Source organism: Lepidochelys olivacea (assembly GCF_965140295.1).
Source record: "Lepidochelys olivacea isolate rLepOli2 genome assembly, chromosome: 1".
Classification (NCBI taxonomy): Eukaryota; Metazoa; Chordata; order Testudines; family Cheloniidae; genus Lepidochelys; species Lepidochelys olivacea.
This window is the reverse complement of record NC_140411.1, coordinates 127440012-127461314: the sequence shown is the minus strand read 5'-3', so window position 1 is coordinate 127461314 and position 21303 is coordinate 127440012. Positions and strand designations below refer to the sequence as shown.

Below are 21303 nucleotides of genomic sequence, written 5' to 3'. Positions count from 1 at the left end.
AACATAAATGTTTTGACATAGAGTCTATCAGTTTTATGTTTACATTACATATGCCGTTTGTCATGGGCTCCATTTAAACCGTTGTTCTAACTAGTTATCTTCCAATGTTAAAGGTTTTATGACTTCTGTAGTACAACTTTTAATTAGCTTGTCACCATACTAACCATCACACACTTTTGCCTGCCTATCCACCTGTTGTATCTTGTCATAATCCTAGACTGTGATCTGGGGCAACATAATGCATCCGTGATCAGGGCCCAGTAGGTGCTGCAGTTGTATAAAGAATAAATAAGTAATAGGAGGAATGAGACTGGGGCATTCTGTGGCTTGATATTTCAGCATTTCCAGGAAAAACGATACCTTTTAAATTGTTTGCAGCACGGATTCTGATCACATGTATGTTTATCTAAGATACTTTCCATAAAGCAGTCATTGAATCTAGTGAAATAGTCACCAGAACTATAACAAGCAATCTGCTTTCAAGTGATAAGGCTTTCCTGTGCCTACTTACTTGTGTTGCTGTCTACCGCATAATTTAGCAAACTGGCAATGCATGTGATATCTGTGCTATAACATTTTTCTTCTGATTATTTTCCTCTCTCCCTCTTTTCTATACAGATGTTCTTATTCACCCCATGGAGCCTATGCCCAAAGCAAACTTGCCCTTGTATTGTTTACCTATCGACTACAGCATCTCATAACTTCAGATGGGAACCATGTGACAGCTAATGTAGTAGACCCTGGAGTAGTGAACACTGAGCTCTACAAAAATGTCTGTTGGGCTACAAAAGTGGTCAAGTGGATGACAGCATGGCTATTTTTCAAGGTACATGATTATTTTAATGATTTCGGTGTCATGTTTTTGCATTGCTAGAGCTGCAGTCTGTGCAGGACTACAGAGACTTTCAGGCTTATCATTTATGTGTTTTATTTATTATGATAGTTTCAGTCCTGATAAAGTGCACAGAACAGATAAAGTCAGTCTCTGCCTCAGAGAACTTATTTAGACGATGGAGAAAGGACAAGACACAGCGTGAGATCAAGAGGAAGGCATTACTGTCTCTTTGTTTGTAGTTACACATATGAATACTCCTGGGGGAATTCTGCACCAAAAAATTAAAAATTCTGCACACAATATTTTAAAATTCTGCATATTTTATTTGTCAAAATAACACAATATAATCACTCCAGTTTCAACTATTCTTATAATTTATCAGGTATGTCAACAATACACACAACAACAAAAAAGATTCCCCCAGGAGCAGAGAGTTAAATAAACCCCTAAGACAACCCAGTTCCAGGCGGCGTTTGCTGGAGGGAGCTGCATGGGGCACCCAAAGCACAGACATCTGCACCTCTCTCCCCCCTCAGAACCCAGCCATGGGGCACCCCCAGATCCCAGACACCCACACCTCCTTCTCTTTCCCCCAGAGCCCAGCCTTAGGGAACCCCTCACCCCCCGGCCCAGACACTTACACCTCCAGAGCCTTTACGTCCCACCCTCACAGCTTCTTTACTATCCCACCATGGGACGTTGTGTGGTACGACCCTGCCCATCCCTCACCCGTTGCCCTCTCCAGTCCCCAGGAGAATGAGGATCAAGCCAGGCAGCCAGAGCTTGCAGCCTCTATCCCCCCAGTCTGTTTACTTCACTCACTGCAAGCTGGGCTCTGCAGAGTCCAGCAGCCCCAAGTGGAAGCCAGCAGCTCTGCAGCCCCAGTTATGCAGGGAAAACATGGAATTCTGTGCAAATTCTGCATTGCGCAATGGTACAGAATTCCCCCAGGAGTAATATGAATTATTTGTACACGCAAATTATCATTACACCCAAAGAAAAAAATTAGTTTAGTGTAAGCTTATGGAATGACTTGCTAACATGGAGGCCCAAATATGCAAAATGCTCTCATAAAGCACCTTCCACATCCGATCACATTCTGAGAACCAGAGGCAAGCTCTAATGGCAGTGTGTGTTCTACTTGCTTATGTGATGGTGTCCATCACACTGGATGGCACTATGCAAGCACTATGTTATGTACAGGAGAGTGGAAGGAAGAGAGAGGCAGGACAAATGCAAAACGATGTGGCTCTCTTTTGAATGCATGCTTCCAGTTGCATGTTGTCTTCTAGGCCTGATCTATGCTGGAAAAGTTGCAGCTGTGTGACTAAGTTGATTTAAAATCGATCTTGTTACACTGGTGCAAACCCCTAATGAAGATGCACTTAAACCAGTTCAAATGTCACTGAAATCCATCTTTGTTAGGGGTTTGCACTGGTGTAACTACATCAATTTTAAATTGGTTTAATTACACTGGTACAAATTTTCTAATATAAACAAAAGAGCTGTGAAGAGAGAATTTTCTGCTTGTGACTCATCCCACGGCTTTGCAGGTAGGATTGGGTTAAGTGAACTAAGCCTGATTCCAATGGAAAAGTTTGTTTTCCAAATTAAAATGAACCACTTTAGATGATCTAGGAACAGATCCTCAGTCCCACAAAATAAAATAATTTAAAACTTTGATATGGAAATAGTGTTAGTTTTAATGTTTTATAAAGGGCCTGGAGTCTGAAGGAACTGCTGTAGAAACAAAATATAAACAAATAAAACCATGTTTTAGAAACACTTTATAGTGTTTTTTAAGTATAGTGTTTATTTTTTCACTTGCATACTGCTAGCAAAAATTGTAAGGGGAACACTTGTATGAAATGCAACACAACATTCTAAAAGAATTTCATTTTGCTACATTTCATGTCTTGTCTGCCATTTCTTTTCAAAGTGCCAGACTCCAGTTTTGTTGTTTGTTTCCTTCCTACCTCACTTGCTAACATTAATTTTCTTTAAGGTGTTTAAGTACAGCTCAGCGTTCCGTGCAGAGTCACAGCAAAAATTCTCTTTCTCAGAAAGGAAATAAGATATCTTATTGTTTGCAGCACTCAGTGCCACTCAGCTTTATTGTTGTGTCAAGGGACTCATTTTGGTACTATATTGACGATATTTAGAAACTAAATAGGATGTCACTAAACACATAAAGTGAGTTTGGATTTATCACAAAAGGGAATTGAGTACTTACAGCTGTAATAGTAATGCTTCCTGCAGTCCCTCATTCCCTCTTATTCCTTATAGGAAATGCCAGTCTAAAAAAAATCTGCTCCTTCTTGTATTTAGCAGTGCATTCTGAGTTACAGAGTAACAGCCGTGTCAGTCTGTATTGGCAAAAGGAAAAGGAGGACTTGTGGCACCTTAGAGACTAACCAATTTATTTGAGCATAAGCTTTCGTGAGCTACAGCTCACTTCATCGGATGCATACTGTGGAAAGTGTATCCGATGAAGTGAGCTGTAGCTCACGAAAGCTCATGCTCAAATAAATTGGTTAGTCTCTAAGGTGCCACAAGTCCTCCTTTTCATTCTGAGTTAGTTTCCCAGACCTGAAGAAGAGTTCTGTGTAAGATCAAAAGCTTCTCTCTTTCACCTACAGAAGTTGGTCCAATAAAAAATATTACCTCACTCACCTTGTTCCTCTAATATCCTGAGACCAACACGGATACAACTACACTATGTAAATTTGAAAAAAAAAAAAAAAAAGCAAAGCTGTCTTATATCAATAGATGAAGGAGAGATAGTGAGTTGCTTTGAAGTGCCATACTCACAGAGTCTGAAATGAGAATCCAGCAATTGAGGGGTTGCTTTTTGAGTCAGAATGTACTTTCTTTGTTTGTAGCAATGCTGCACTTTTCCTGTAAAGCAGTGGGGGCAGAGGGAGGACAGAATAATAAAAGTTGTCTCTATGAATTTTGTCTCTCCCCCTTCATTAGCTGTCTGTACTGTACCTTACTTTACCTTCTCCTTTTTATTGCTTAATTTTTGACAACATGCTTACTTATTTGGGGCCAAATTCTGCCACTCCTTCCCACATTGAGTTGCTGCTTATTCCACATATGGTCCAATTCACTGCAGTGGGACTGTATGTACCTCCATGCAGAGAGCCAAGACAAGGGCAACATATCACTTAAGCCTTCAAAATAAATGATACGTGATAGTCTTCTGATTAGGGGTGAATTTCTCCCAGAACAGTACATGAGTAATGATGGCAGAACTGGATCCCTTAGTTACACGCAACAAGAGTGGATATTGTTTATTTCTTTGTGGGTTTTTTCTTCCCTCCCCCAGAATTTCATTTCTGAGTTGGTAAGCGTGAGTCTGGTTTTTAGGGTTATGTGGCAACAACACATTGAACATGGGGAGGTTGTTATTAATATTAATATCGGGGTGAGCCTTTCATCCTAAAGGCTCTCAAAGCACTTTGTAAACATATACAGGAATTCCGTCATCCACTGTAACCTGACACTGATGGATGTACACCCGGCCCAAATAGCTCCCAGACAGGAATTACGGAATGGTTTTGTCCCCTCTTACATTCTCTCCTTTTGTTTGTCGCCATTTTGTTTTATTCCATTTAAGGGCCCAGAAGGTCAAATAGAAAACATCCAGCTTACTGTATTACTATCTTCACTAGCATTAAATCCACTTCTTTTACATCTATGAGCCCAAACTTCTGAAGAGACAAATATCTCCTGTGAGGTGCCAGCCACACTCAACTCATCACCTCCCAGGAGACCCTCAGCACTTTGCAGCTACAGACCCTGACCTGCCTAAAACAGGTATTTATGTGCCTGATTTTAACTCTTAAGCAGCCAAGTTTAAAAATATGCCACTGCACATTCATTTACTTTTCTTTAAGTATTGACAACTTAAGCTGCTTACAGCATATGAAATGTTTTCTTCTGATTACTGAATAAAGCTCAGAAAAAATCTCCCTAACATTATTAAAAATTGCTCTCCAACATACTGCAGTGATGTGCACCACTGTAAAAGCATGGATCAGTGAGTATTACCAGCTCCTTTAATCTTATAAAAAATGCTAGATTAATGTCCACTCTCAGGTAGTGACTGAGGGACTGATCCTGAGAAGTGCTGATCATCTGCCGCTCTTATATTTTCTGTCAAGGTTGCCAGTCCCCACTGTAAAATTTCTTCTTTAAGTATCCTATTTCCAATACAGTTTATAGATTTTTTTCTTTTCCCCCTGCAGGAGGTTTCAATACATGGTCATTACCCATGTCACTGTGTGAGAGAAACCAAGTATTCCTTCTTTAAAATGTAAATTGATTTTCAGCCTTATGACTTGCTAGTAGGCAAAGCCTGATAGAACTCTCTCTAGAGTTCAATCAGATGTTATCCCTTAAGAATCCGTAATGGATAATGGACTTCAGTTTAAAGGAACACAGCCCCAAACTGTAAAAGATAACAAATTAACAGGACAATAATTGACTAGTTAACAGGACTCTCATCAAACCCACAACTAAAATATAATCAATTCTGTGGTCAAACACAACCACTTCAGTGAAGGATACTAGCTGAAACTCAAGCAGAGAGGGTGATGCATTTTGTCCTCTCCAGAACTGCCTCTTCCCCTTTAGAATTTGAAAGTTGTTTCTAAATCCAAATTACCTAGTCTAATATAATAACTCCTTACAGAAGGAAATATTTGATTCTACCACTGTATGGAATCACTGAGGAGTCTCCATGATATCCACTTTCGAAAACAGTTCCACTGCATGGGATTTCATTGTGCTATGGTGGAAGAAAGGAACTAATTTCATTGCTTTCTGCACAGCTGTAAGATTCCCAAAACTCCGTATGGTGCATTTGGTTGGACTCAAATTCTTTGCCACTGGAGCTCTAGCTGCCTTCTCTCATGCTTCATCTGTCTCAGACCACCTGTATATTCCAAGGTATCCTGTAAGGATTAAACTGAGGAAGAGGTTGCCCCTCAGTTGATTGTCCGTCATAGATTTTTGTCCCATATAAATAAGAATTTCTGACTATTAAATCCAAAGCAAAGAAGAGGCTGAACATAAGCTTTCATGACCTGTATCGATTTGGGTTATTGAGAAAAGTGTAGTCAGGCATAGGGACTATAGCAGTCAGTCAGAGTGAGCTACCCCATTTCTTCCAAAACTTGAAATAAACTTAATTTTAGGGGTTTGTTTGTTTTCTTTGTTTTCTTCACTTGTTTCTAAATTATCGTTAAGAAATCTTACAAATGCTCAAGTGATGCTGGAAAACAAAATCCAAAAAAATTGGATTTATCTTTCATGCCATCAGAATTTTTGCACAAGACTTAGAATCACATTTGCTATTCAGAATGAGGCACTTTTTCCTTTTGGCACTCTGAATGTAGCAAATGCATTTCAGCTTCCTGCTTGAGGTGTTAGAAGACAAGCAAATCACCACATATTAATAGCAGCTGTACAGAATTAGAATAATTAAATTCTACAGCTGAAAGTAACAATATATCAGCATCAAAACCCACTCTCTAGGAGTGTCTGTCCCTACAATATCATGACTCTTTTTACCCTGAAATATGGCCTAAGGAAATCCAAGATAAATCTACATTTTTTTTGTACAATGTAAAATGGCTTCTGGTTAAAAGTTTGCAAGGATAAATGGATGAAAGTTATAAACAACTGAGGAGTGTATTGACAAAGCTTTAGTTTTTTATAAAAGAAGATTTTTATTGTTAACTTTTGTGTGGTAAAGGATAAACTCTCAAATTCATTTGATTTTTACCAATGCAAGTTTTTCAACATACCTGAAAAGATACAATTCCCATAGAAATCAATGAAGAAATGCTCTTTGTAGTGCCTTAATGGATGGGCAATAGTTGACAGGATATGGCATAGAGAACATTTAAAACATTACAGCAGGTGCCAAAGATTATTATCTCTTTGAAGAGAAGACACAACAAGTTCTTCTGATGGTGAAAACATTTTCATATTCAGAATTATAGAAGTTGGAGATGGGGAAGACTTACTCGATCATTTAGTCCACCCTCCTGCCAATGTGGGATTGTTTTCAATCACACATTTTCTAGTGAGTGTTCAGTCTAGTTCCAATCAGTGGGGCTTCTGCCAGAGTTGATGATGAAAGTGGATCTACAGCTAATGGAACAAGATCATTTGGAATGGATCAAATAGAGTTTCAACTTAGCATCTGAACTCAAAACGATCATTTAATGAAACTTACAGGCGATAAGCATTTAGAAGAGACTACTCTAAACATTCCTTTGTTTCTCTGAAGAAGGATTGTGTAGAAATGCTGTATTGGAAATGCCAATTCAAATACAGCATTTTAGGAACATGGATAAAAGAACAGGGTTTGGGGTAAATCTGGATAAAATCTAGCCACAAACAAGACTCTATGGAACAGAGTTTTAAAAACAAATAAGGAATATCCATGGCTATTAGTAAATCTAAATGAGTGTCTATACAGCAAGTTAATTATTTTTTCCCTGAGGAATGCATCTCCTCATGCTTTCCCTTTCTGGTAGCAAGTGGCTCAAAAAACTAAGTTTTAGTTTCTTACTGCCTCTTTGTGCGCGTCTGTACACAGAGTGCCCTTCTCTGGGTCACTTTGTGAAACAGAGGATTTCCAGTTGCTGTTGTGTTACTTCCTCTCTCCATTCTCCAGATAGAAAGTGTTATCTTTTCTGTAGTATGTCTGGTCTCTGCTAGGTAGCCCCCAAAACAAAATGCAAGGCTATCCCTGACTTCAAGCCTCCTCCAGGATCATGCTTCTGCTCCACCACCAGGAGGACAGTTTAGTTTTTAGAGATCTGTGACATTATTCATTCAAACGACATTAACAATGCAATAGGTGTTGTGGCAACAATACTATAATTATATGTTCTCATAGTTGTATGTGTCTAACGCCTTGCAATGCAGTGTGCTCTGGTAGAGAGCTACCATCTTTTTCAGGCAAGTTTCATTTCATTAAGACTTTATTAGAATGCTGTCCCAGTGGCCTAGTGGCAGTATTCATATTTTAATTTTTATTTAAAATGTTAGAAAAAGACACCTAGGACCTTGCAATGTGCCCTAACATCTTCAGTTAATTATACAATCCAATAAAATCCCAGCAACTTTAAAATAACCATTCCAACAGGAACTCAACATCATAGTACATATTCCAAAGCAGGAGTTTCCTAGCCTAACTCAGGCAGGGAAGCTGTAGATAGTGCTGGCCTCCAGCTCCAGAGGTAATAGAAGGTGTTTTACATTTTAATCCATTGGCCAAAGGGCAGAGAGTGGTTGCTACTAGGCTCTCCCATTAGGACAGCTGCCAGGACACCACCTGTGGAGATGGAGAGCGAGCCACCCAGTATTCCTCTAATTGAAACATCCAGCCACAGAGAAGAGGGAGAGTATCAGCGAGTCTTCACTGCACCCCATCAGGAGGCACAACTGTGAGGCAGGGGAAAAAGCCATTGGCCTCTCACTAAAAAATCCTGTCATGCTACCCTGAGTGGAGGAGCAGTTCTGGGACAACATCATCAAAAGTAGGGAAGATGCAGAGGAATAGTTTGGATGGGGTGTGTGCAGATAGAAACTACATGAAGGTGTGGTGTGATCTACAGGTTTGCTGAGACAAGTAGGTGAGGTAATATCTTTCATTGGGCCAACTTCTGTTGGTGAGAGAGATAAGCCTGCCAGCTTACACAGAGCTACAGGTTTGCTAGCATTCGTTTGGGCACGACTTGCATAACTCACCTACTATGTTGCCACTTACACATAGTGGCAGCCAGGCCAAATTGATGCTGATAAAACTTATTCCATCTGCGTGTGCCACTTATTTGACAGAAAAAATATTTTTGGAATGTTTTGGAGAGTTACTGGCACCATTTCTCACCTCCCGCCCCGAGTCTCTGTGCCTGTAAAGCCTGGTGCCTTAGTTACCATGAATCCAAGTGTACAGGGCTCAAAGCATGACAGAAAAAAAACTCTATATGTAATCTAAAATAGCGTTTCTATAGATAAACAGACAAAACTCTGAATCTTTATCTCAGGCCTTCAAGGAGAAGCAGCAATTGCTGGGTTCCACTGGAAAGTAGAGAAATTCCCTTTTCCGGTGATTCCAAGTTTCCATGTCTGGTCCTACAGCGCTAGACATTAACCCTATCACTTTTGTTTAAATAGAAATATTGGTACAGGACTGAATCTAGTCCATTCTGGGCACGAGGCAGGTATAATTCAGGGTGGGGTGGGGGTAACTTCCACACTTGCAGAGGAAGGAGTAAACATTTAAATCTAGATAATACTTAATCCTGCCATGAGTGCAGAGGACTGGACTAGATGACCTCTCAAGGTCCCTTTCAGTTCTATGATTCTATGATTTTCAGGCCAAGTTGTTGTTTGTTTTTTTAAATAGTGGCTTTTTGAAGCTCTGTTGGGGCTTGGAATGCCAGATTCAGCTATCCTTGGACTTAATTTGTAGGTTGCTGCCGGTGAGGCAATCAAAGGTGAATATAAATAAATTGATCACAAGGAGATATTACACTGGTCATCCTTGAAAACTTATGCATAAACTATTCAGTGAATTCTTATGTATAACAAATAAATTTGTAAAAATTAGGCTCAGTTTGCACATGATTTGTGAACAGGAAAAAAGCTAAATTCACAAGAGGTGCTTTGACCAGCTTTCCCTGGAGTAAAGATAATATAAATTACTTGCACAGAAGATTTATTGCAAGCCCCAAACAAAAGCATTTACATTGTGACTATGTGAAAACAAAAAAGGCTACTAAAGTATTAAAAGATCAGATAGGTGGCTGAGTTAAATATATTGTAAGAAATGGCAAATAATAAGCCAAATTCTGTTCTCAGGTAAACTCACTGAAGCTCATGAAGTTTCACGGGTGTAATTAAGTACAAAATTTGGCCCAATATCTCTAGCTGTGTGTTCCAAGAGTACCATAATCCTGGGCATCCCATAGTTACAAGTAGTCAATACACATATTGGCAGGTGAGTGTTAGCTTGTCAGTTTATATGCATTATTACACTGTTCAAATATTTCCTTCAAAATATATCAGTGTCTGTAAGTCTTCACAGGGCACATAGTTACATTTGGCAGTCCCAGTTTTAGTGTTGGAAAGCGTAAGCTCACAAATGAGCTCCATTAACATGTTCCAGCTGTGTGGGAGGAAATGCAGGTCACGAATGACAGAGGATTTGCATGAGTCCTAAACAACATACAATAAAACCACAATGTGCTTGCACAGCTTCCCAGGGATGGAATTTACAATTGTGCTGGTTGTGGCTCTTTCAGACTGAGCTAGTTCTCTGTCACTGAATGAGATGGAGATGTCTCTCCCAGTCCAGTGTCCAGACATGCTTTTAAAAATTAAGAGTTGCCCAAAATGTTTGGGGTATTTTTGGTTTGCTGTCTTGAGCTATGGAGCTTGTAACCTTTGACCTAAAATCCTTTCTTCATTTTACTAATGGTTTAGCCAGGGGTGGTGCATATGTTTTGATACATGATATTATTCTGATTCTAATGTAACCTTATTCAATATCTTTGTCTGCTGAGCTTTTAGGAAGCATTGCTTTCCAAAACAACTCTGTGATATTACTTGCAGCATATTGTGTTCAGATGATTAAAGGCAGAAAGAGAGAGACTCTCAGTTTTGGAATTTAATCTGTTGAAAATAAGATGAGCCATTCAAAGTAAGTTTTAAAGAGTAGCTTTGCTCTGAAGAGTGGCTGTAAAGATGGCATTGTGGAATGCCATGTTTATTGTCCATATCCAATGTATTCACTTTACAAACATGCCAGACCTGTAAACTTAGCCTGCAGTTAACTTCCCCATGTAGACAAGTCCATAGTAAAGTAAACAGTCAGGCTGATGATGCACAAAACAGAATAGAATTCAGCTCACAATCATCTTTCTTTTGACTCTTGTAGAAGCAGTGTTTACCCAGTCTGGCTCTTGGGCTTGCCACTGCCTTGGTTTCTCTAATTAAGAAAACTTTGCACTGTGGGTGTTTTCTCAGTAACTCTCCACTTTTGGGAGTCTGGTTTATTAGCGTAAAATTCAAAATAACACAAAAGTTTCACCAAACCTTCCTAGCCGGCTCCTCTCTCTACAGACTTGCACTTCCCAGGCTGTCCCCCTGGGAACTAACGTGTATGTCTCTATGCAATGCATCATGTGACCCTTTTATATATCTGTTCTACCCTGGCACCAGTGCAGCTGAGCCCCAACCCCCTTAAAGGGCCACCTCTCCCTTTGACAGCTCTACAGAGTAACAGAAGTTAAAAAGGGGAAAAATGTATTTTTGCCACTGTTGATGCTGAAAGTAGATCTGGTAAGTCAGAAGGTGGCAGTTTTATCTAATCACTTTTCTGAATAATTTTCACTGTAAATGCAGTTGCAACCATACGTTCAGTCCTCAGTCAGTTTTCATTCAGGCCGAGCCTCTTTTTCAGCTATTGTTAACGGCCTACATACTGTAAATGTGTCCTTCTCCCAGTGCTTTGGCTGTGTAACCTTTCTGAAAGGTCTGCACTGCATTAGGTCAAACATGAACTGCTGAAAGGGTCATAGATTTCCAGCTTTTTAAAAAGTAATAGACTATGAAATGTGTTTATGGCAAGATGTTTAGATTTGTCATCTCTGGGTCACTCAATATACTTCCAGAAGAGGATCTAAAGGAGATGCGGGACCGTCAGTGCTCCCACACCGTACTAGCACGTGTGATGATGTAGCTGTGGTGTTCTGCTTATACTCATGCTCTCGACACTAAAATGACAAGGCATCTGAAGCATCAGAATTTAGAGGCTGGGATATAGCAGGACTGTGGCAGTCCTACAGTGGTTGCCATAAAAAGCCAGCATTTACCAGTGGAATCCTGTGCAAGTCACTTCCTATTCTAAGAACCATTCTTTGATCGTTGTCGGCAAAGGCTGACATTTTAACAGTACTTACTGCCAGCATATGTCATAAATGGGGGAATTGACAAGCACAGAGGTGTTTATTGACTTGTCATAAACCAAAATAAATAGGGGTAAGTTTTGTTTTCTTCTCTCATGCTGGAAATCCTTCTCTTTATGATCACATTGTTTTCTCTGCCATTCTTTCATTGCCTTTTTGACCAAAAAGGGGGGGAGGATGCTTATAGTAAGGCCCCAAGTAAATATTTAGGCACCTAAATAAGTACCCTGATTTTCAAACCAATCAGCTCCTCCTTTTGAAAACCTCAGCCAGATGTCCTGCTTATTGACCTATCTCTCTCTGTTGTGCTTTTCGGAATAATAGTTCTTCCTGTTGGCAATTGACAAGAAGAGCTGGTTCCCACAGTACTGATATAGAACCATAGTGGAAAGTACTGGACTATGTGAATAGAGATCTGAGTTGAGCAGCTTTCAACCAAAGTAGGAACTTTTATTGTTCATTTTCAGGTTAAAGAAAGCTGTGGACATTACATAGAACAAATTTGTATCAGTAAACTGGGATGCGTGGCAGCAATAGGTACTTTTGCCTTTTTCACTTCCTATTTGGATTACCATAATGTGCTCCTGGAGATTGGGCAGTCCTTGGAGGTTCCTTAGAAACTTCAGCTAGCGCATAATTCAGAGGCCAAGCTGTGTGGAGGGGTTGATTGCAGGTTGATTGAAATACATTAGTGCTCCCATAAGCTTCCCTGGTTTGCTGTTCGTTACCAGGTGTAGGTCAAGTGCTGATCTTGATCTTCCAAGACGTATGTAGTTTGATTTGTGGCTCCCTGAAAGATTGTAGCTCTTCTAGTACCCTGCTGTGACACTTGAGGTCAGCTCATGAACTCTGGCTAACCGTTGCTAGAGTGGACTGCCTGAGGGTTAAAGGGAGGTGTTTGTCCAGTATCCTTAACTCTAGAATCATGTCTCTCGGTGGGCTGAATAAGCCTGCATTTGTTAACCTCCAGAGCACCGAGAAAACACCATCATTATGTTCAGGCTTTTGTATGAGAGGCTGGGAGAGGTATTTTTATGTTCTTGTTTTAGTACGGTGAGTCTGCTTCATTTGAACTGATGCTTGTAACACTAAATCTTGAGTCGTTTTTATATACACACAGAGAATTGGTGATGGACACGTTTAAAAAACTGACAAATAAATGTGCTGCTTCAGTGGTTTTTAGGGTGGTTTTTAAAAACATGATACTGTAATTTAAACAGGGCAGGGTGAGTTTATAGCCTCTCGTGGGCCCTTGGACTCCAAGTTATAGGCCTGTGGTAAACCCCTGGCTACTGATCCCTTGTGACAGGTAAGATGTATTAACAGTCCACAGAATTGCTGAGCTATATGTTTGTCCTCCGATGTAAATCCATGTCTAGATTTAAAAATGATAAATCCTTTGGATTATATTGAAAATTTGAACAGTCAAGAAATAAATGGTACACTAGACTGAGGCATAGGTCTCTTAAACGGCCCTAAATTTAGATGCAATTCACTAATCCCTCATGCACTTTTCATTGCTCTTGGCAGCATGTAGGGTTTCTCTTATATTTGTGATGGAAACATCTGTTTACGAATCATGTCACTGAGATATGCATCTTCCTTATTGGTTCTCCAAGGTATGAGATAAATAGGCACAGTTCCTCTGGCAAACATCACTGCATTGCAGACTCATTTGCACCAGGAAATTTTTGTTCATGTACATTTCTCTGCTGCGTAAAAAAAATCACTTATTTTCACATAGGGTAGCCATGAAATATCACAGTGGAATACATGTAGCTCTAGTTCTCTATTTGCCTAACTCCTGGTATCAGCTTGTATCTCTGGTTGATGGTGAATATGTATTAACAGAGCTTTGCAGGCATTTTATTACAACCATTACACAATGCCATTATCATGGAATAAGATATGAATCTAAAACTCAGCAGGCTAAGGCATTCTGCATGTTCTGGTGGTCCCTCTCAATTATCAATAGAATCAGAGAATATCAGGGTTGGAAGGGACCCCAGAAGGTCATCTAGTCCAACCCCCTGCTCAAAGCAGGACCAATTCCCAGTTAAACCATCCCAGCCAGGGCTTTGTCAAGCCTGACCTTAAAAACCTCTAAGGAAGGAGATTCTACCACCTCCCTAGGTAACGCATTTCAGTGTTTCACCACCCTCTTAGTGAAAAAGTTTTTCCTAATATCCAATCTAAACCTCCCCCACTGCAACTTGAGACCATTACTCCTCGTTCTGTCATCTGCTACCATTGAGAACAGTCTAGAGCCATCCTCTTTGGAACCCCCTTTCAGGTAGTTGAAAGCAGCTATCAAATCCCCCCTCATTCTTCTCTTCTGCAGGCTAAACAATCCCAGCTCCCTCAGCCTCTCCTCATAACTCATGTGTTCCAGACCCCTAATCATTTTTGTTGCCCTTCGCTGGACTCTCTCCAATTTATCCACATCCTTCTTGAAGTGTGGGGCCCAAAACTGGACACAGTACTCCAGATGAGGCCTCACCTATGTCGAATAGAGGGGAACGATCATGTCCCTCGATCTGCTCGCTATGCCCCTACTTATACATCCCAAAATGCCATTGGCCTTCTTGGCAACAAGGGCACACTGCTGACTCATATCCAGCTTCTCATCCACTGTCATCCCTAGGTCCTTTTCCGCAGAACTGCTGCCTAGCCATTCGGTCCCTAGTCTGTAGCTGTGCATTGGGTTCTTCCGTCCTAAGTGCAGGACCCTGCACTTATCCTTATTGAACCTCATCAGATTTCTTTTGGCCCAATCCTCCAATTTGTCTAGGTCCTTCTGTATCCTATCCCTCCCCTCCAGCGTATCTACCACTCCTCCCAGTTTAGTATCATCGCAAATTTGCTGAGAGTGCAATCCACACCATCCTCCAGATCATTTATGAAGATATTGAACAAAACCGGCCCCAGGACCGACCCTTGGGGCACTCCACTTGATACCGGCTGCCAACTAGACATGGAGCCATTGATTACTACCCGTTGAGCCCGACAATCTAGCCAGCTTTCTACCCACCTTATAGTGCATTCATTCAGCCCATACTTCCTTAACTTGCTGACAAGAATACTGTGGGAGACCGTGTCAAAAGCTTTGCTAAAGTCAAGAAACAATACATCCACTGCTTTCCCTTCATCCACAGAACCAGTAATCTCATCATAAAAGGTGATTAGATTAGTCAGGCATGACCTTCCCTTGGTGAATCCATGCTGGCTGTTCCTGATCACTTTCCTCTCATGCAAGTGCTTCAGGTTTGATTCTTTGAGGACCTGCTCCATGATTTTTCCAGGGACTGAGGTGAGGCTGACTGGCCTGTAGTTCCCAGGATCCTCCTTCTTCCCTTTTTTAAAGATTGGCACTACATTAGCCTTTTTCCAGTCATCCGGGACTTCCCCGGTTCGCCACGAGTTTTCAAAGATAATGGCTAATGGCTCTGCAATCACAGCCGCCAATTCCTTCAGCACTCTCGGATGCAACTCGTCCGGCCCCATGGACTTGTGCACGTCCAGCTTTTCTAAATAGTCCCTAACCACCTCTATCTCCACAGAGGGCTGGCCATCTCTTCCCCATTTTGTGATGCCCAGCGCAGCAGTCTGGGAGCTGACCTTGTTAGTGAAAACAGAGGCAAAAAAAGCATTGAGTACATTAGCTTTTTCCACATCCTCTGTCACTAGGTTGCCTCCCTCATTCAGTAAGGGGCCCACACTTTCCTTGGCTTTCTTCTTGTTGCCAACATACCTGAAGAAACCCTTCTTGTTACTCTTGACATCTCTGGCTAGCTGCAGCTCCAGGTGCAATTTGGCCCTCCTGATATCATTCCTACATGCCCAAGCAATATTTTTATACTCTTCCCTGGTCATATGTCCAACCTTCCACTTCTTGTAAGCTTCTTTTTTATGTTTAAGATCCGCTAGGATTTCACCATTAAACCAAGCTGGTCGCCTGCCATATTTACTATTCTTTCGACTCATCGGGATGGTTTGTCCCTGTAACCTGTAACCTCAACAGGGATTCCTTGAAATACAGCCAGCTCTCCTGGACTCCTTTCCCCTTCAAGTTAGTCCCCCAGGGGATCCTGGCCATCCGTTCCCTGAGGGAGTCGAAGTCTGCTTTCCTGAAGTCTAGGGTCCGTATCCTGCTGCTTACCTTTCTTCCCTGCGTCAGGATCCTGAACTCAACCAACTCATGGTCACTGCCTCCCAGATTCCCATCCACTTTTGCTTCCCCCACTAATTCTACCCGGTTTGTGAGCAGCAGGTCAAGAAAAGCGCCCCCCCTAGTTGGCTCCTCTAGCACTTGCGCCAGAAAATTGTCCCCTACGCTTTCCAAAAACTTCCTGGATTGTCTATGCACCGCTGTATTGCTCTCCCAGCAGATATCAGGAAAATTAAAGTCACCCATGAGAATCAGGGCATGCGATCTAGTAGCTTCCGTGAGCTGCCGGAAGAAAGCCTCATCTACCTCATCCCCCTGGTCCGGTGGTCTATAGCAGACTCCCACCACTACATCACTCGTGTTGCACACACTTCTAAACTTAATCCAGAGACACTCAGGTTTTTCTGCAGTTTCGTACCGGAGCTCTGAGCAGTCATACTGCTCCCTCACATACAGTGCTACTCCCCCACCTTTTCTGCCCTGCCTGGCCTTCCTGAACAGTTTATAACCATCCATGACAGTACTCCAGTCATGCGAGTTATCCCACCAAGTCTCTGTTATTCCGATCACGTCATAGTTCCTTGACATCACCAGGACCTCCAGTTCTCCCTGCTTGTTTCCAAGGCTTTGTGCATTTGTATATAAGCACTTGAGATAACCTGTTGATCGCCCCTCATTCCCAGTATGAGGCCGGAGCCCTCCCCTCACAGACATTCCTGCCTGTGCTTCCTCCCGCTTTCCACTTACCTCAGGGCTTTGGTTCTCCTTCCCCCGGTGAACCTAGTTTAAAGCCCTCCTCACTAGGTTAGCCAGCCTGCTGGCAAAGATGCTCTTCCCTCTCTTCGTAAGATGGAGCCCGTCTCTGCCCAGCACTCCTCCTTCATGGAACACCATCCCATGGTCAAAGAATCCAAAGCCTTCTCTCCGACACCACCTGCGTAGCCATTCGTTGACTTCCACGATTCTAGGTAGTTTTCATGTTAAAGTATTACTCTTATATTCAGTTGTTTTCCATATACTGCATTTTCTCCATGAACCGAGTCATTTATATTTTTTTACCATATGCTAAACAGGAATGTGACCTGTCATTCTAATGTGGCAAATATATATATATATTAAATTTAAGTCACCTACAAAACTAAAGAATATTCCAGTATAAACGTAGTTATTGCACTGAAGACAAAGCCTTGAGAATGCTGGCAGCTTACACAATCCTTTAACTTCCACATACTATTTGTCATTGTCAGTGCAAATTATGGAGCAGAAACCTTGCAATTATCCTCCAGTTAATGTACTTTCAAATCAAAAGAAAGGGCAGATCTGTGGTACATCTGACAAGCAATCAGCTCACCTTCATTCCAAGCAACCAAAAAAAGCTCTTCAGTGGGGCTTTTTAACTATGAAACACGTCGTGCCAGGTCTGCTAACAACACTTAGAACAAGAAAGATGACTGTAACTTTTTCTTTAAGTTAAGCCAGAAGCTTGGGAGCAGACAGTGCAAGGTGCCCAGATATGTGCTTTGTGGTAGCATAGTAGCTTCCTGCCGTGCCCTTCACATTATGAATGAATTAACAAAGAACCAAAAACAAGGCATTGCAGTATTATTGATATTCTTCTCTCAGGTTTAATACCCACTAGCCTGCTACATTTGATACCATTCGGAAATAGTGAAGAAGTACAGCTTTTGTGTGTAGACAAGACCTGTGTTTGAAATGAACGTTATTGACAAACCCATGGGTATCATTTTTCATTTGATATATTTGCCTAATTATTAAAACTCAAACTCAAATTTGATTATATTGACAGAGAAGATCATAACAGTTACACCCAATTCCTGTGATTCTTTACTCATTAAAGACACATTTAATACAAACATTTGTACTTAAACATTATATTTTAAAATTTCTGAGCAGTGTTTCTGCATTGTGCTAGATCATTTATGGATTTTTACAGAGTATTCCCTGCATTTCTTTAAACTAGAAGAGCAGTCATTTTTTTAAAAGACCAAACAGGTTTTTCCCTCTATTATCTTACAGTTATATTTTTTCTTGTCAACGTTGTGACTATCAGGAAAGTATCCAGGGGAAGATTTTCAAGGGCACATGTAAAATTAAGTATCCAACTCCTGTTGCCCTCCAGTGGGAATTGGGCACCTAACTGACCTTTGTACCTTTGAAAATCTCCCCCTAAGACCAGATGTTGATACCATATTATAGTTCAGTGCAGATGTTAACAAAGAAGTTGCCTGTGCACGAGCAGATATTAACGTTCTAAATAATATAGATAAAGGTCTGATTGGCATGGTGAGTACTTGAATGGCAGACCTATAAGAAAATACCTGAAAGGCCTGATTCTCATGTTGCCTTGAACCTGGAGTCAGTTATAACTGGGAACTATGTGTGAAAAATTCTACTAATGTTGTAAGTGAACAGAGAATTCTAATTTGGAAGCTTTTTTAGTTTTATGACCGCTTTGCACTGGATTCACATAGGTGTAAATGACCACCCAAGATGGAAGGCCGTATTAGAGAATTAGGCCTGTTATACTTTAAGAAGTGTTAGTGATGATTCAGAAAGTAACAGAGCACCTACTAAGTCAGTGATAAACCTCTCTTCCAGGATACTCTTAGGGCATGGCTACACTTGCAGATGTAGAGCACTTTGAGTTAAACCCGCCTTCGGAGAGCGCAGTAGGGAAAGCGCTGCAGTCTGTCCACCTGACAGCTGCAAGCGCACTGGCATGGCCACATTTGCGGCACTTGCAGCGGCATTGGGAGCGGTGCATTATGGGCAGCTATCCCACAGAGCACCTCTTCCCATTCTGACGCTGTGGCTTGTGGGAAGGGGGCGGGGCATTCTGGGTCCTGTCCCAACACCCCATGATGCATCGATTTGCATCCCAGCAATCCCTGTGCTTCCATCCACTTTTGGTGCCATCTTTCAACATTTTTTGTACTGCATGCTCTGTCTTCCCTTTTGGTTTGCGGGAATGGAGCCCGAACTGCTGAGGAGTATCCTGACAAGTCTCGCCAGCACGTCACATTTGGCAGTCGAGTTATTCCTTATGATCCAAAGTGACAGTGAGGGCTCCGACAAAGATATCGACTCGAGTAACACATATGACATGAGATTGCTTGTGGCATTCACGGTCATGCTCACCTCAGTGGAACGCCGCTTTTGGGCTAAGGAAACCAGCAATGAGTGGTGGGATCACATCGTCATGCAAGTCTGGGATGACGAGCAGTGGCTGCAGAACTTTCAGATGAGAAAAGCCACTTTCATGGGACGTGTGAGGAGCTCGCCCCCACCCTGCGGCGCAAGGACACGAGATTGAGAGCTGCCCTGACGGTGGAGAAGCGGGTGGCGTCGCAATCTGGAATTTGGCAACTCCAGACAGCTACCGATTTGTTGCTAACCAGTTTGGAGTGGGGAAGTCGACCGTTGGAATAGTGTTAATACAAGTTTGCAGGGCCATTAATCGCATCCTGCTCAGAAGAACCTGACTCTGGGTAACATGCATGACATTGTGGCTAGCTTTGCACAAATGGGTTTCCCTAACTTCAGAGGGGCGATAGATGGCACACATATTCCAATTCTGGCACCAGCCCACCTAGCCTCAGAGTACATTAATCAGAAGGGGTATTTCTCTATGGTTCTCCAGGCGCTTGTGGATTACCGTGGGCATTTCATTGACATTAATGCAGGCTGAACTGGAAAGGTGCATGACTCAGTTATATCTGTATGCTGTACCCTCCGTAACATTTGTGAAGGGAAGGATGAACGATTCACTCAGGCATGGAACTCAGAGAGTCAGCAGGGCTATTAGAGGGGCCCAGCGCAGGGCTGCAAGGATCAGGGATGCCTTAGGGGAGCAATTTGAGGCTGAAAGCCACCAGTAATGTCTGGTGCCCTGCACGGGAGTGAAGTGCAGTGGTTCCAATATTAGTAGGAATCTGTGTTTGCAAAGCTGAATTGCAGTGCCTGTTTCTTTCCTGGGCTAAGGTATCTTTTACTTTATGCAATAATAAAGAATATTTTCAAAGCCAAAAAATCCATTTATTGAAAAGAAAATTCATTTATTGAAAAGAAATGTTGGAGATTGGTCCTGCTTTGAGCAGGGGGTTGGACTAGATGACCTCCTGAGGTCCCTTCCAACCCTGATATTCTATGATTCTATGAAACACAACTGCTTGGGAAACAGAAAGGGGAAGGGGGTGGGGTGGGGCACGGTACAATCACAGATTTGTGCATGTCCTGTTGTCATACTCAGCCTTCCTGTCTGGAGTGCTGTGCAATGAATGCTGCACTTTGGGATGGCTATACTGCATGGTGATGGGGGTCGAGTGCAGTGGGTAAGGGTCGTAGTTTTCAGGGCTGGGTGGTGACGCTACAGGTGTTGGAGGCAGCTGGTGGTGGTAAGAACCCGGATGTGGGGGAAAGTGGGTTGGAGGTGAAATGGGGGCACAAGGGAAAGCGTTTTGGGACAAGGGCTGCAGCGGGGGGGAGGAGGGGAGCAGGCACGGTAATGCTCCGCCTGCATGGCTATGAGCGCCTGGATAGAGTCCGCTTGGCGTTCCATTGTGCTTATCAGCCGATCCGTGCTTTGCTGCTGGAGCACCATACTTTTGTGCCGTTGCTCCTCATTCTGCTGGCGGATCCTCCTTTCACTGTCCCGCCACTCCTGCTCTTTTTGATTTTCATTACTTGCATGCTGCATTATTTCATGCAACATGTCTTCCTTGCTTCTACGTAGCCTCTTTCTGATTCTTTGGAGTCTTTCGGCCAGTGATAACACGGATGGCTGAGATCTCAAGGTTGCATCTGTAAAGGCAAAAATGCAACACTAAACAGAGACAGCATTGGTCACACCAGACAGAGCAATGATTCCCCCATACTTAAGGGCAAGCACAGTCTACACAAAAGCATAATTTGCCCATCCCAAAGTGAGCGCACATAACCCACAGGAGCCCCAAAATGATCAGTGAGCACAGGGTCAAGCATGACTGATTTTCACAGCTCTACTGTCCTCTGGGTTTCTGTGCCTTGGGGAGAGCCAACAGCTGCAGGGGGCCCCTATACTGAACACTGTCCCCACATTTTCCACAGGAGTTCGTCCTGGAAGATATCTTGCTGCTGAGGGTGACCTGGGAAGCAAGGAGGGTCTTCTACTGCAATGCGGCTTCCGCCCTGACACACATGCAGCTTGCCTGTGTGCAGCAATGGTCTCCCTGCCCCTCATGGCACAGTGGCGCGGACAAGTTAGCCTTGCTGGGACAAGGACCACAGTGGCTCTCCCGAGAAACCTG

General features: G+C 42.3%; 1 protein-coding gene across 8 annotated transcripts in view; it reads left to right on the top strand.

Moving 5' to 3' along the window:
- Nucleotides 1-21303, top strand: part of ZBED1 (zinc finger BED-type containing 1) — a 290772-nt gene that overhangs the window by 253082 nt on the left and 16387 nt on the right. For all 8 annotated transcript variants that reach the window (XM_084614140.1, XM_084614148.1, XM_084614147.1 and 5 more), the window contains one exon: nt 619-826. In XM_084614140.1, coding sequence (XP_084470266.1) covers nt 619-826 — 208 coding nt within the window. The remainder of the gene's footprint in view (nt 1-618; nt 827-21303) is intronic.